Consider the following 15,551-nt stretch of genomic DNA (forward strand, 5'->3'; position numbering starts at 1 on the left):
TATTTAAAATCTCGGTGTTTTCAGGTTTAGTGTAAAAAATCTTGACTGAATTGTCTGAATGACAGAATTCCAGACCCTCCACGAGGAGAGGGCCAGTGTCCGTCTGATATTGAGCAGCTGTTGCGTGACTACAGTCGAGCTCGGGAGGAGGCCAGGACGGAGATTGCGAAGGCGCGAGAGCGACTGCGAGAAAGGACTGAGCAGGAGAAGAGGAGGCTTCAGCAGCAGGCCATGTCTCAGGAAGTCAAGGTGCTTTTTTGTGTCATAGCCAATATTACAGTGTCACAACATGAAGTTTTATTTCAGATGAATAATAATTCTCAGCACTTATGTCAACTTGCTCAAGTTTTGTTGATTTTTTTGTAGCTTTAATATTTAATTTTTACCATTCAATTCATAGTTTGTTCTGTAAAATATTAGAAAATAGTGAAAAATGTCTACTACAAGTTTTCAGAGCCCAAGATAAAATTGATAGCTTTGTCTCGGCCAATCTTTTATAAACCCCAGGAGTCGACCTACAATCATATAAAATAGCAAAAAAAGAACCCCCCCCAGTAAATTCTCACTGAATTTGGAGTTTGTCTTTCATAAATGCCAAATACTAAATTATCAAAATTCTTGATAATTGATTTTCTGATGATATTAATGAGAAATTTTTTTTTTTGCTTTGCAGTCACAGAAAAGTTTTGTTTTCCTCGCCTGATTGAATAATATTCCAGCTCATTTGCCAATATATTAAGTTGACCTAGATAAATACAGATAATACAAGATATTATAGCTGGATTTTGGGGGACACGGTTTTATTTATGACACCACAGTTTCACTGATATAATCTCCAATCTCCCTATATTTGGCAGGATGACCTGAGACATCGGACAAGAATCAGCAACAGCACCCTGTGCACAGGATCCAGCCTGAGCCTTTCCTCTGGACCAACGTCGGGGTACAACAGCGGCAACGCAGCGCAGCTACAGCACAGCAACAGACCACTGCTGCCTGGACAGGTCGGTGCATTAATGTAACACATTACAGGAGACTGTGATGACAGAGATTTTAAAATAACAGCTGAATATCCAAGACTGTTAATAGAATGTTTTTAAGGGTGTTTTTTATGCTTTAAATAGCTCATCGTCATGTATTTGTTGTCATTTTTCTGATTTTTAATTGTTCCTGTTTTTCTTTAGACGACAGGGTTCCAGGATGACAGTCTGAAGGTCAGGACTCGTCCTCCGATATGTGGTCCTCAAAGTGTGAAGACACAGAGAGCCTGGCTGTCTGCTCACGGTAAGGACCTGACTGTGACTCACAAAACACAAACAGACGTGGGCAAAACTGGCATCAAAAGTATACTCAGATTTTCTTAAATAAAAAATAAAGATGTGGTGTGGCACTTAAACCTGCTCTTTAGTCTGTATATTAAAAGGATTCCTGCAGATCCTTTAATCGACTTAGAAGGCATAGAAATCATGATCTTAAAATAAGATCTTAAAATGTATTAAATCAATCTTTTTAAAATCTTAAAAATGCCAAGACATGGGGATCAGGTTTTTAATGTTTCTGTCTGATGTTGCATTGTAAAAACTCACAATATTTGGTGAAATCTTTTTTTTTTTTTTTTAAAAAAAGAAAAAAAGCTGTAACATCCATGTGTTTGCTAGATGTCCGTCTTGATCCTCCAGTCACTGGGTTTGAGCCCCTCATGGCTTCATCTCCATCACCCCCGACTTGTACACGTCAACGCACTGCTTCCTTTGGGTCCTCCTCTTCCATATCCACAACCTATCAGGACATCACATCGAGTCTCCTCAGTCGAGCTCTGGCTGAGGTAACACAGACCTGAATTTAAAGAGTATTTCTTTGCTGCACAGACAGCTTTTTTATTTGAGTAAAAACATCCAACCTTCAGCCATTACTTGCCACTCTTATTGACTAAAAATAATAATTGTCACTGTTATGATGAACTCTTTCAGCTGTTTGTATTAGGTTGAATTGTAAATTTCCCTCCCCACAGGTGCGACTAGCTTCCTCTGGGGATTTGGGCAACCTGCTGAAGGGCAAAGCTGCAGCAGGCTGGAGGTGAGCTCAGTCACTTCTTCAATAAACTCATCCAAAAAACATCTACCTTTAAGTCAGTCCTCTCTTAGGTTCGGGAATATTTTCTGTCTGAAATAAATTTTGCACAGACTTAAGACTTTAATTCACAAACATCTGCTGATGTATTAAGTCTGTGTTTAATCAGGTACCAGGGAGAAGAACGGAGTATCCAGGCGTACTACAAGGCCTCCTCCAGCCCGTCTGTGCACGGTTTCCTCGGGGCTGCGGAGCTGGACAGACCCCTGGACAGTCTGTGGAAGATAATCTGCCAGCTGTCCAAGAGCCACGTGTATAATCAGTCCGTCCGTTCTGCCTGGACACGACCACTAGATGACAGCACTCAGCTGGGTGAGCTAACAATTCTGCTTTGTTTATATTCTCACATGGTTTCTGTACATTATGGTGTCAGGAGGGAATACTAGTCAAGAGCTACCAATACTGTTCTTCAGTGAAAACTTGAAGTAAATATACTAAACTTGCTTCTGTCCTTCCTTTGTTTGTCACAGCACTTTTTTTTAAACTATGTTTTCAAAAATGCTATATTTAAAAAAAGTTATTATTATTAGTATTTACTTATGCCGCTGTATACTTCTACTCTGATGCAATTAGAAGGGTATTCCACTACATGTATCTGACAAATTAGTTACTAGTTGCTTTATTAATTTCTATTTTAAGTAAAAAAACATACATTTTATAAATTACAATGGATGTTTTGGATAAAACTACACCTAAAAATATAAATTAGTTAAAAATTGTCTATCTATCTTGACCAACTACACCATGTAAGAGGCTGCATACACATCAGTTTTTTTTATTATTCATTTGTGTTTTATTGTACCCTTTTTAATCATAGATTGTGCTCCAACAAACCAAAGACAAAGTTATTGCATGCAAAATTTTAAAGCATTTTCTGTTCTGTTCAATTCTATTCTATTCTCTTCCATGGTAATGAAGAATTTTTGCATTTCAGTATTACTGATTTCACTTAATAAAAGGTTCTGGATACTTTATCCACGATAGGCTTAAAATGTTTTGAACATTTTTTCTGAAATCCCAGTTATTTTTTTTTTGTCTGCCAACAGTAGACGTGAAACATTAGATAAGATACTCATCAAAGAAAGTAGCATTTTCTAAGATAGTGATAAATTCTTAGTGGCAATGTGACCTTCATGTGATAAAAGAGTTTACCTTGAAAAGAATATTTGTATTGTTGCAAGAATATAAATAGAGAAAAGTATTCATGTTTATGTCTTTGCTGCAAAACTATTTATATTTCTGCAAGGTGTTTATGGAAGCTGCAAATGTATTCTCTTGAAATGGTGTGTGCATCTATTAGCTATGTTTAGTACAGTACAGTACACAGTCCCATTCATCACTGACGAGCTTTTTGTGTTGCATGACCAACTCTATCCTTACATCTACAATATGTTGCATTCAGTAACTTTGCAACGTCATTAGGCTTCTCCTACGTCATCTATTCCACTCAGATCAAGAGCTTTCTTTGTGGCTGCACACTGATTTATTATAAAAGATCACTATATCATTATATAAATATGTTGAGTGTTGTTGCAATTTTTTTCTGAAGGTTTGAAAATGAATAGCTTTCTGTCCCACGGCCCTGGGTTCTTTTAAGTTTTTTTTCCAGGTTTTCATCAACCATTTATTCTTTGTGACATGTTCTCTCTGTGTTTTTCTGTTTAGTTTACATACTAACAGATCCGTCCACCTGCCACCTCAGCCAGCCACGGGACTTCTGCTGCATCAGCACAGAGTCCAAACAGGTAAGCACAGCTGCAAAATCAACCAGCCGGTCTTGATGATTACTGCCAGTCGCCCTTGTATAAGGGCCACTGAGCATTTGCAGCATGGTTGTTCACAAAATCACACTTAACTTTGAAGGAGAAAATTCCATTTAATGTTGTGATAGTGTGTCAGGAAAACAGCCTCAGACAGTGCTGTCTTTATTAATGAAGATCAACTGATGATAAACAGCGTTGCATTGTCATCCACAAACTGTAGAACATGCCACTTAGACACTACTCGTGCTCACAGAAACAACAGTGAGCATAAACAACAGCGACCCGGAGGCAGTGGGTGTGGAAGAAACTGTGTCAGCTGTTGGTTATCAGTGTCAGCGTACAGTTGCCTCTCGGCTGATCAAACGGCTGCACTGCCTGTTTTATTGATGGTTTTTCTTTTTGCTCTCTGCCTCAGGGTGGCTTGTGCGTGTTGGCAATGCAGTCTGTGTTCGAGGAGTCTCTGCCTCGCCCCAGTGTGGATGCCGTCCGAGGGGAGATGATGCCCAGTTGCTGGGTCCTGCAGCCAATTAGACGCAGTGGAAAGGAAGCCACCAGGGTCATCTACCTGCTACAGGTGAGATATGGTCACTATAAATGGCTGTTATATGTGCTGTGCTCACCAGCAGCACTGCCACATTTTAACTGCTAGTGAAAGCAAAGATGTTTGGGTCGATCATAAACGGATAAAGGAAGTGTGTGTGTGTGTGTGTGTGTGTGTGTGTGTGTGTGTGTGTGTGTGTGTGTGTGTGTGTGTGTGTGTGTGTCTGTCTGTCTGTCTGTCTGTCTGTCTGTCTGTCTGTCTGTCTGTCTGTCTGTCTGTCTGTCTGTCTGTCTGTCTGTCTGTCTGTCTGTCTGTCTGTCTGTCTGTCTGTCTGTCTGTTTGTCTGTGTGTGTGAATGTGGATATCTCAAAAAACTGGCATTAACAGTGTGTAGTGCAGTGCAAAAGACAATATTTCATTTTTTGCAACTAAACTAAACCGGGTAGTTGATAATTGTGAGTAATTCAGATGAAATACATGGCTTAATAAAAATCGGATACACATGAAACTGTAAAGTCGACCTTGAGCAATGGGAGGCAGTGCCCATCTGCTGCGGGACAACTTTACAGCTCACTGCTGGCAGGCCGCTCGATCTTTGTGAAATTGACTTCCTGGAGGAGAGTTTTACTGCTGGAACAGCTAATAACAGCACAACCCAATAGTTGGTGATTTGCAGTTAAAAGGATGAATCATTTCATTTATTTATGTTGAGGTTTTTAGATCATTCTGCAGCTTCCCAGTAGCATTTGTTATTTAATTAAATTTTTGGTCAAGGTAATGTCAAGTTGATATTCTCCTAATTCCTTCTAAAAACATTTTCTGATGTGACCTGACGTAGGCTTCTGCATGATGACGTCGCTGCATATAATCCCCTTAGGCTGCCTAATTTGCCTCTTTGTGACTGAGCCAAGCTTTCTTTGAGATTTGTGTGTTATTGATATTCCAAATTAGCTGTAAGCTAAACAACATACTGCTGCGGACGCCACGTTGATTCTCACACAATAACACAAACAGACCAATGAGTGGTAGCGGCGGTAGACCAGCATCTGCCGTGTTCTGTGAGCTAAAATTTCAATTCAATTCTCAATTCAAAGAGGCTTTATTGGCATGACCATAGTGAAACAGTATTGCTAAAGCACATTTTAACAGTTGTTTCTAACAGGGAATAGTATGGAGCAAGAACAACAACTATGTCAACAACATTATCTAATGCATATATGGATCAACATATGGATCAGAAATAATATTTAAAAAAAACTAAAAATAATGATAATAATACAAATAGTAAAATAATAATAGTAATAATTATTATAATGATAATAATAACTGTAAAATGAGGGTTTTTGTCATAGGAGTGAGTGGGCGTTTCCATTTGGGAAAACCTGGAAAAGAAGTTTTTCAGACACAAACCTTCATCTCTATGGAACTTGATAGCTCCCTTTTTTAAATTTTTAATTCAAGTTTTTATTTGAGTCAAATAGTAAGCATCATACAGCACAGCATACTGACATTTTTTTCTTTTTTTGTATTTGTTTTGGACAACACAATTCAAGAGAGATAAATTAGAATAAAAAAAAAAGCAAAGTCTATGTTGCAAAATCATTCATGCAAGCGACCACAACAGCAGTAGCAGTTGCCAAGAAGCAACCAAACATAAGGAAAGAAGAAAAGAAAACAAAGCAACAACAAAAAACAAACCGATAGCTCAATTTTTAACATGTTTTTACAGGATCTCCTGGACATGTTAGTCAGAAGTAAAATCTTTTGCACACATCACAGTGTTTGCGTGGATGAATCAGATCGGATTCATCTGCACAAATAATGGTTGCCGGGCAGCGCTGCGTGTGAAAGAGGCCATGGTCATTATCACTTTGTTCTCCTCCAGGTGGATCTGGGAACCCCGTGTTTCCCTCACCGACTGTTGAACACTGTTGCCAGAAGACAGGCAGCTGTCATCGCTGATCTTGACGTTTTCCTTGCTAAATCTGCAGGACACATGAAGACGCGTTAGCAGTGAGCACTTAGACTAAACTGTCTCCAGCAGAGAGTCAGTCTGTCTTTTCAATTTGCACCTGAACTTTATTTACTTGACTTTATTTTCTAAAAGCACTGTTCTCTTGATTCCCACTTACTAAGTTGAAGCAGCTTTTTTTATATGAAGGTATTTTTTTTTATAAAATATTGAAAGTGTATTTTTTTATTTGTAATGTACATGAAGGCTTGTAACAATCATAATCCTATTTTACCAAAGACTGATTAGACATTTATGGGACTGACACATTTAGTTTATGTGTTTAGGTTTCAACAGCTTGATAATTGATTATCAAGGCTACAAAGCTACAATGTTTCTTCACCTAATCATTTTTTTTTTGTGATGAAACACATAAATATCAGCCATTTAGCTCCCGCTATGCCTGTTATCAATATGGTGTCTATTGATTTCTGCCATATTGTAACATGGACAATCAAATATACTAATGTCAGCAAGGTCAACGTCATAGCTAGAGAACATTAACATTGAAATTTAGAGTTAAATAATCAAAGGTCACACTGGTTTGATTCATATTTGATAGGCAAGTGTGTTTTCACTTGATTTTACTTTCTATCTATTCATGATAGATAGATGCAGCCAGTTTTATTGTTACAGCGACATGTAAATAGATCATATAAAGACATAAAGGCAGCATCACTTTGTTCTGGGTTAAGCAGTTTTTGCAAATACTTAAATGCTTTTTTTGAAGCCAGGTATGACAATAAAATGAAAGCTGGAACAGTGAGACGTGTTTACAAGGGAAAGTATTTGAAGGTCAGCTGAGTTTATTTCTTGAGAATATCAACTGATGTGACACTGAAGTGTCCTGCTGCGGCAAACCTCATCCAAACACACTGTGTGAAAGAAATATTTGCAAAAACTGTTTAACCCTGATTTGTTACAGCACATATATTTACTTTTTTTCCTCAGGCACTGCTTATTTTAACCACTCAAAAACCTTAAGGCTACGTTTTGCATTACAGGACTTAATGCTAAATTTCCCCTGATCCATTTTTTATGCTCTAAACTGATTTTATTCATGTTTTAAGTGACACATATCTGACATAAATATTAACTGATCGCTGCCCCGAAATGCCTCATATGTGACCAATAACGTCACACACATGTGCCTTGAAACAACAACAGAAAAGCAAAACAGGTATTTGGGGGGAAAACAAATGACAGCAGTGCAAGCTTCATCTCCCAAATGATCGTCAGAGTAGGACGGTCCGATAATTTCACTCTGCATGATAGTTAGTCGTGTGCTTCTGTTTTGAAGACAGTAGCATATTATGGTGGAGCAATGGGTGTTTGTTTAGGGAAAAGGGCTGCACAATATATTGAAATGGTTTTGAAATGGCAGTATGGCCAAGTTCAATATCCAAATTGCAGGAGCTACAGTTTTTTGATAAAATGTGTCATTAGAAATGAAGCATGATCCTGACCTACAAGTTATAATCCAAATGTAAGCAAACATACTTGGTTGTCTGAGCCTAACCCCAGCATTTTCAGTAAAATTGAAATGCAATAATTTGCAATAATTACCTAAAACTGACTCATATTGCGACATTTCAAAAAATCTCTGCGATGCATTGTTTAAAGTTTTTTAAATTTTTTTAAATTTTATTTATTTATCTTTAATGCACGTTATGCAGCCCTAGTGGTCCACTGGCTCTGTTAGCAGCTATTACTGTTAGTGCCCTGGAGAGGTGAGAAGTCAGGACTGGTGGGGCCGAAATGTGGAGGGTTTAGTGAAAAATGATTCTTCCAAACTTTCCGATGTCCGGCTCTATATTCCAATATCTCTGTTTTTGCTTATAACAACGCTGTCACGGCATGTAGCCAAGCTGTCCCTGTCAAAAAATTGCCTTGCTGTTGAGCTCTATTTGCCAGCGACTGGGGCAGTGTACCGCAGCAGCAGTGCGGATATGGCAGCCTTCTGTAATCTCAACAGACCACTCCGACACTGTGTGATGAGTTATCTGCACCTGTGCAGTGAATTGTAACCCGGGAAAAAACATGGATGTATGGGAAAAACACATGAATTCTGATATGCCTGTTTTCACAGCGGTCACATGCCCTGTGGGGAAAAAGAAAAAGGTCCAAACTCCTCCAAATATGATGAAAAATGGCAGTGTATATAAACTTAAAAAAACTTGAACACTATACAGGTGCACGGTTGTGGCGAGGATCCAAAAACAAACAAATCACCGCAGTCACAGATATATTTCCTTTTAAATGTGGCCAAAAAACAGAAACATTTCAGCTACAAATCATTGATGATGGTTTTGCAGATGAATCTAGTCGGTTTTGTTCATTTTTGCCCACATTAAAAAGGCTAATTTATATTTGAGTGCCGGCGTTCTGTTTATTTTTGCACACAACCCCAAAATAAATTCAGATTTGGGCATTATTTGCTTGTAATGTGAACGTAGCCATTTTAACCACCTAAAAACCTTAATTCTGCAGAAAATGAACCTCATATGTCCTTCAAAAGTTTTGCAGCAAAAAGGGGACATATATAAGGGACTGTACGGAAATTATTAGGGGGCACAAAAATGTCTTTTATTTTTTCACATCAAAATGGCATCTCTGCCTTTCTTTGCAAAATAGTTGACTGTTTCATATATATTTACCAAAAAAAAGACAATTTCAAAGGTTTAAAGAAAACATTGAGGACCTTAAGGTAGGTTGTGGTTTTTTTTTTGACAAAGTGAAATAGAGTTCTCCTCTCTTTTCACTTCCCCAATAACTTTCCTACAGCCCCTCAGCTATGTATTGAACAATAAATTATTCTTCAGCCGTTATTTGTAATATATGTATTTATCTGTGTAGGGACTGCACATCTGAAACCACTCTGCAGCATCTCGCTGCAGGAAAAAAACAGTTTTGTAGCAAAACAGGGAGGTAGTGGGTTTTTGTATAACAAGTCAAAGGGCAAATATGCAGATTCGACCAAAGCTCTCTGGTTCAATCCCCTGTGTCAGCAAGCATCTGGGCTGCTGTAGTGCCCTTAAGCAAGATACTGAAGAGCAGCTCCTGGTAGGACGCTCTTGATTTCGTATAGAAGCTGCATTAAGATACAGACACAGTATGGTACCCTGAATCTGCATAAGCTGAGTTTTAAGGCCTTTTGTTTCTCATCTGTTTCTAAAATCTATTTATTTTGTTCCTCTTGCCTTATGTTTGAAATGCTGTTGAATGTGTTTTTTTATTTGGGTTATTTTTTCAGAGCAGAGCACGGTGCTGTGTTTGCAGCCGCTTGCACAAAAAACTTTTTAATGCATGTATTAATGCTACATATTAAAAAGTGATTTTGTTTTTGTTTGTACAGTGTTGAAGCTATGCAGACGCCGATCAAAGGCAGGACTGTTCTCAGTCAGAGCCTGGTCAGCCGTGATATGAAGCCATATTATTTACACTAGTTGAAGGTTCAGGACTGTTTTGGCAGCAGCGCTCGGTTTGAGATGTTCCCCGGGGAACCAAAGAGAAAGAGACACAAATACTGAAGACACAGAGTGAAGGAACACATAACTTTTTTGTACTGATGTTTTTTAAATTTGTGTTTCTATATATTTTTAAGTTCTCGTTTCATTATGTAAAAAGTTATTTATGTTTTGATGATGTGTTGTAAATGTATTTTATTATAAACACCCTGCTTCCTGTTCTAATAAGATGTTATGTGGCCTGTCTTTGGCCATTTTTATATGAATACAACACATATTTTAAGTGAATTATTGTTTGTCTTTTTTGTAAAAACGTCTTCTCTTTGTGTGAAGGCCTCATTATCCTGTCAACAGTTTATCTTAAATTCCTTCATTTAATCATTTTCAATTAGTCTAAGTAGGCTCGGGTAATAAACCTCTATCTTCTAGTGCTGATTTAAATCTGCCTGAAGTGTCCAAAACTGTCAAGTACCAAAAGCTGACTTTGCATGCTCGCTCAGGTTCGTGCTCCTCTTTCTTTTTTACTTAATGCTTTCATTCTTCATATTTAAAGAAAAAAAAAACATGTTTATTGTCCTCGGAGCATCCTTTTTGTTTTGTTTTATTGACAATAAGGTTCATCAGCATGATTATCTTAACATGTCATGTTTTTATTGGTCAGATTTTAACCAAAATATGTTACTTTTTGTAACTTTTCTCTAATCTTTGCTTCCTTCTGAGGTATCGGATAATCAGGATCGAGAAAGAAAATTTTGACACTGTACATTTCTGCAAACCAAGGTGATGTTACATTTGCACTTTTCATCTAATTGACTGTTTACTTGCACAGACCTATTTCACTCTTCTTCAGAGTATGACAATATTATGAATTTGACTCTCTTCGTGAAAACAGCATATTCTGTTTGGGTTATCTGAATTAGTCCTTTTTGGAAATGTAGCATTTTACCATCATGACATTTCTGCTCATCTTTAGAGGAAGAAACGCACCTACTTTTAAACATCATAAGAGACTTAGATTTCAACAGGTTTTTGGATTTGTGCAAATTTTACAAGGCTGACTTTTTCAAACAGGTGGTTAAGGGAATGAAGGACTGTGTTTGTATGATCCAAAAAGTCTGCCACCGGTTGAAAGCCTTAAAAAAAAAATCCTATTCAGATGTAACAAAAAGCAAAATGTGAAAAAAAAAGAGAAAATGACCTCAAGAAAAAGACAAGAATCATTTTACAGATTTTTTTTTCTGTAACAATTTTAAAAATGTGATTAAGAGAATTATAATTATATTTTTGTGGGCATTTTTCCTAGCTTTTTGATAATATCTATCTAATCCTCCCCCGTTAATTTCCACACCATTTCCTCGACATCTTTACTAGCTTCTTGCATTTCTTACAAATAAGATTTTTCCCATGTTTTTAAAAGATATCCAAATAATTTTCTCAGGTTTCAGAGGTCTGAATGCTAGTGAAAGGCATCTGAATGATTTACAAGGAAACAGGTGTTACAAGGTTAAATGTAAAACCTTAAAAGTCAGAAAAAATGTGCACTAAAAAGAACAATATTTGCCTCTGAAATGTAGTGGAATATGAATATTAAGGAGCAGAAATTTTAAATTTTCAAGTACAAATAGAAACTTGTAACTTTCACATTATCTGACAGGTGTCTTCAGCGTGTAACTGGACATCCTTTGTAATGTGAAGATCTTGTCTCCATGTGCAGTCCTCAGCCCCATGTGCCGTCTGTCCCGCGTGTGAATGGCACGCAGAGGCAGCGGCGGAGGTGACATTTCTGAGAGGGTCTCTGAGGGTGTTGTGTGTGTGCGATTAGAGCCCGGCCTGGGCGGGGTGGAGCGCGCGCGCGTGTGTGTGGTGGGGAGTGTACAAGAGATCATAAGTGTCTCTGCCATTTAGAGTCACCAACTCTTGTCAGGAATGTGCGTCCCCTGCGCGCTCAGAGATCATGTACTGGATGCGCCCACTTTATTTTTAACCCGGCAGGGTGGGTCAGTCGCTGGCTTTCGGGAATGACCGTTGAGCGCGCGGCGCCTACAGCCCCTTTCCCTCGTGCAGGACCGTGTCCTCCTCGCGCTGTGGAGACCTCCGTCCGCTCTGACCAGGACCCCCGCTGCTTCAATGGGATTATAATTGGTTTATTGGCAGGGAGAAGACGCAACATAAACACTTTAGGACAGGAACAACATCCAGAAGCGAGTAAGTGTAAATTAAAAGTAGTTGCGCCATTGTTAAATGAAATTATTGATCTTTGGCCAAATAGTTTCTGTCACGCTCACTGAATGGCGCTCATACCATTATCGCAGCTTTTGTTTGCCGCTGTTTAGTTAAAAGTTTCCTCTGACCCACCTGTTGGACCAGGCTGCCATCTTAAACAATGACGTCGTTTTTTAAAAAGCTCCCAGACTCGTAATTTTAAATAAATGTTCTCCGAGATCGAAACTAGTCACTGATTAAAGTTTTATAGTTGAGTTGCAGCTTAAGTTACACTATCAGTTTGTTATCTTTTAGTGTTTTAAACTGTCCCACTATGACGTCAGTGACGCAACCAGACATTTTTCACAGGGGGGGCCAGTTGGGGCCCACTTAAAATTTTGGGGTGGCACCAAAACCAAAATCCATAACTGAATTACAGGAATTCACTTATGCTGATCAAGTACTATATGTGCTAGTTTAGAGCTGAATGTGAAGAATGGCGTATATGTGAGAGATGAAGTTCACAAATTAATTAACAAATTGAAAAACTGGCTTGATTGCTCCCAAAAAATATGGGAGGAAGGCAATGAGCAAGAAAATTACCTGAGAACTAGTAAGAAAAAATACCAAAACAAGCAAAAAGTTTTTTAAAAAGTGTTTAAAAATAGTAATAATTCTGTGACATATTTTGAATATGCAGTTATGTTGACTATAAATATTTTTTCACTGCTTTTCTGGGGAAAAAGCCTTAATCCTAAGTTTTTTAAAAGAAATGTTTCTAAATATACCAATTTCTTGTAACTTTTCACATCAACTTGCTCATTGGCTTTTTTTCAATGTTTTTGATAGAAATCACACTACTTTCAGGGCTCAAAGGATTAACTGATAAGAAAAAAGAAAAATATACAGCTTTAATGTGTAGGCGTAAATTGATTGTAAGGAGCAAACATTGACTGGGAAAGAATAGGGGGAATAGGGGAATTGCGGCCACCTGAAAAATGATGCGAAAATGCCTAAAATTGCAGTTCCTCTAATGGCCACTTGAAACTGGCTCTTAAAGTAAATCTTCATAGACCTCATGTTAAAACTTAATAGCAGAAACATGTTTACAGCCTGCTAAAAGCACAAAAAGGTCTTTGTCTCTGGAGCTAATTTCAAAATTCATTCAGCTTCTTAACTCTGGACTTCAGTTTACGGCCACTCGGTGCAGAACAAAACTGTATAGAAATATTTTTGTGCCTGCAGGTATTGCACTGCTGAACAACATGAGCACAATATGATGCACTTGACACTAATAGCTTTGGAGTGAGTGCATGTGAGTGCATGTGTGTGTGTGTGTGTGTGTGTATATGTATGCCCGTATGTATAAAGGCACTTTGATATGACATTCATAAAAGTTCTTATATTTTGATACTATTTTAATACCAGAGGATACTTGTTTGTTTGTCCTTTAAATCTGTATTGCTGTGATATCTTGTTTTGGAATATCGAATTTCCCATTTGCACAACAAATTTACCCTTGGGTACTAATTTAAAAAAACATCTTGAACCGTGAACCTCATAACAGCTGTCGGGGGGGTTAATTTTTTTAAACTTACCTGTTTACATTCTATTAAGGCTCGAAGTTACACATATTTGAGGGCGGGGCTGCTTTAGTGAAGGACCGTCTCTGAGTCATGAATGGGGAAATATTGGCCTGAAACACAAACCAATCGGTTATGCCACTGTAGCTATGTGCATCGTTTGTACAGACTTTGGAAAATGGCCATGCCAGTTGCTGCCTTGCCAAAATTTGTCCTAACTTTGGAGTGTTATTTAGCCACCTTCCTATCAAGCTGTGAAACGTGGTTGGTCCCAACGAATGCCAGAGGTTGTCTACTTTCCTTAGATACCGTTACTTTCCTTTCGAGTGGCAACAATTAGTTAATTATTAAATTAGTAGATTGAACAAAAATTAATTGCCAGCTGTTTTGATAATTACAACACTGGCTTCGGTTATTTTTTTAAGCAAAAATGTCCAAAACAAAATCTGGTTCTAGTTTGTTAAATGTAAGAATTTGATCATTTTCTTTGTCAATAATGATAGTAAACAAACAGTCAAGAGGTTTTGGACAGCTGATTGGACAAAAGAAGCAGTACGAAGACGCCTCTATGAGCTTTGGCAAAATTGCAATGAGCATTTTAAAACATTTTCATGAATATTTTAAAGACTAAATGATTAATCAGTTAATGGTGATTATAATAGGCAGGTTAATTGGTGATTGTTAGTCCTTTTTTCTCTGTGACCTGTGAAGGACAACTTTCACTCACCAAAAGTTGTGTCTCATGTTAATTAACAGTATAGAAAATATTAAGATGCTGGGCATTTATGTCAAATGTTAAATTGTGTGAGAATGAGACACATAAATGCAAAAGGTCCCGCCACCTGTAGGAACAAGACACACAGACTTTGTGGTGATTTTGCCTCCTTATTGTTGTTGTTTTGCATATTTTTGTAGTAGTTTTGTTTCTCTTTGAGGTCATTCTGTGTCCCTTTAAGGCAACTTTGAGTGTCTTTTTGGTTGTTTTGCCTGTTTTTGTAGTGATTTAGTGTCTCTTTTTCTCTGTTTTTTGTGACTCTCTCTGGTTGCTGTATGGTAATTTGAGTGACATTTTGCAGGTAAAGGCCAGTAGGAGCCCTTTGGAAATTTGCCCCCCTGTGCTCTGTATGCCTTTTCAATATTTCATACATGGAATTTGCTAGTAACTAAACTGGTCAAATGCATGCAGTGGAGTCAAAAATACAAAATTCCCCTTTCAAATGTAGTTGAGTAGAAGCATAATGCAATTTAAAATGGAAACAGTATGAACAGGTACTTTACATTTGGACTTGTCACAGAACTGTTGTTAACCTCAGCCTAGATACCTTCCACAATCTCACATTTCCTCTCCTTTCCTGTCTTAAAACACCTAAAGCGTAATCCCTCCTTGAGCGCAGTGGCTTCTGAAATAACAAAGACAAAAAAAAGTTCTCTGAGCAAAAGAGCCGTTCTCCCTCATTCCCCTTAAAAGGACAACTGTGTGTGAGTGTGTCGCTGCGTCTGGACGAGCTTGGACCTTTCTGTAAACACACTCCAGAAATAGTTTACTATCGATTCCCTCATAACCAGGCTCAGTATTGTTGCAGTCAAAACAATATTGACCACAACAAAGGAACTTTTTCTCACAGCTTGTGCACATAATCAATGTACAGCATGGATTATGATAAATACAGTGTTTGTATGCTCAGTTTACATGTTTTTCCCCTCTGTCTTCTTATAAATAGATAGTTTGGTGTAATTATTGGCAGTTTGAGGAGGATTTTAGAGCTGCAGACTTTGGTGGTCACTCCCCCTCCTCCTCCTCTCCTTCCATATTGATCTCTGTCTGCTCTGTGTTTATGTCTGAGATTTACTCTC

General features: G+C 38.0%; 2 protein-coding genes across 2 annotated transcripts in view; both read left to right on the plus strand.

Annotated features, from left to right (window-relative positions):
- The window catches only part of stard9 (StAR-related lipid transfer (START) domain containing 9), a 57,367-nt gene extending 47,167 nt beyond the window's left edge, over window positions 1-10,200 (plus strand). Inside the window, exons 24-32 of the mRNA XM_042500143.2 lie at window positions 66-249; window positions 858-1,004; window positions 1,185-1,284; window positions 1,659-1,825; window positions 2,012-2,076; window positions 2,240-2,442; window positions 3,796-3,875; window positions 4,309-4,467; window positions 6,320-10,200. Coding sequence (XP_042356077.2) covers window positions 66-249; window positions 858-1,004; window positions 1,185-1,284; window positions 1,659-1,825; window positions 2,012-2,076; window positions 2,240-2,442; window positions 3,796-3,875; window positions 4,309-4,467; window positions 6,320-6,445 — 1,231 coding nt within the window. The 3' untranslated portion in view covers window positions 6,446-10,200. The remainder of the gene's footprint in view (window positions 1-65; window positions 250-857; window positions 1,005-1,184; window positions 1,285-1,658; window positions 1,826-2,011; window positions 2,077-2,239; window positions 2,443-3,795; window positions 3,876-4,308; window positions 4,468-6,319) is intronic.
- A 1,604-nt stretch (window positions 10,201-11,804) lies between these two features.
- Window positions 11,805-15,551, plus strand: part of sptb (spectrin, beta, erythrocytic) — a 107,133-nt gene continuing 103,386 nt past the window's right edge. Inside the window, exon 1 of the mRNA XM_088087244.1 lies at window positions 11,805-12,117. The gene's annotated coding sequence lies outside the window, so the exon portion shown is untranslated. The remainder of the gene's footprint in view (window positions 12,118-15,551) is intronic.

The sequence above is a fragment of the Plectropomus leopardus genome, chromosome 14, assembly GCF_026936395.1.
Source record: "Plectropomus leopardus strain MGB_pleo_1.0 chromosome 14, ASM2693639v1, whole genome shotgun sequence".
Classification (NCBI taxonomy): domain Eukaryota; kingdom Metazoa; phylum Chordata; class Actinopteri; order Perciformes; family Serranidae; genus Plectropomus; species Plectropomus leopardus.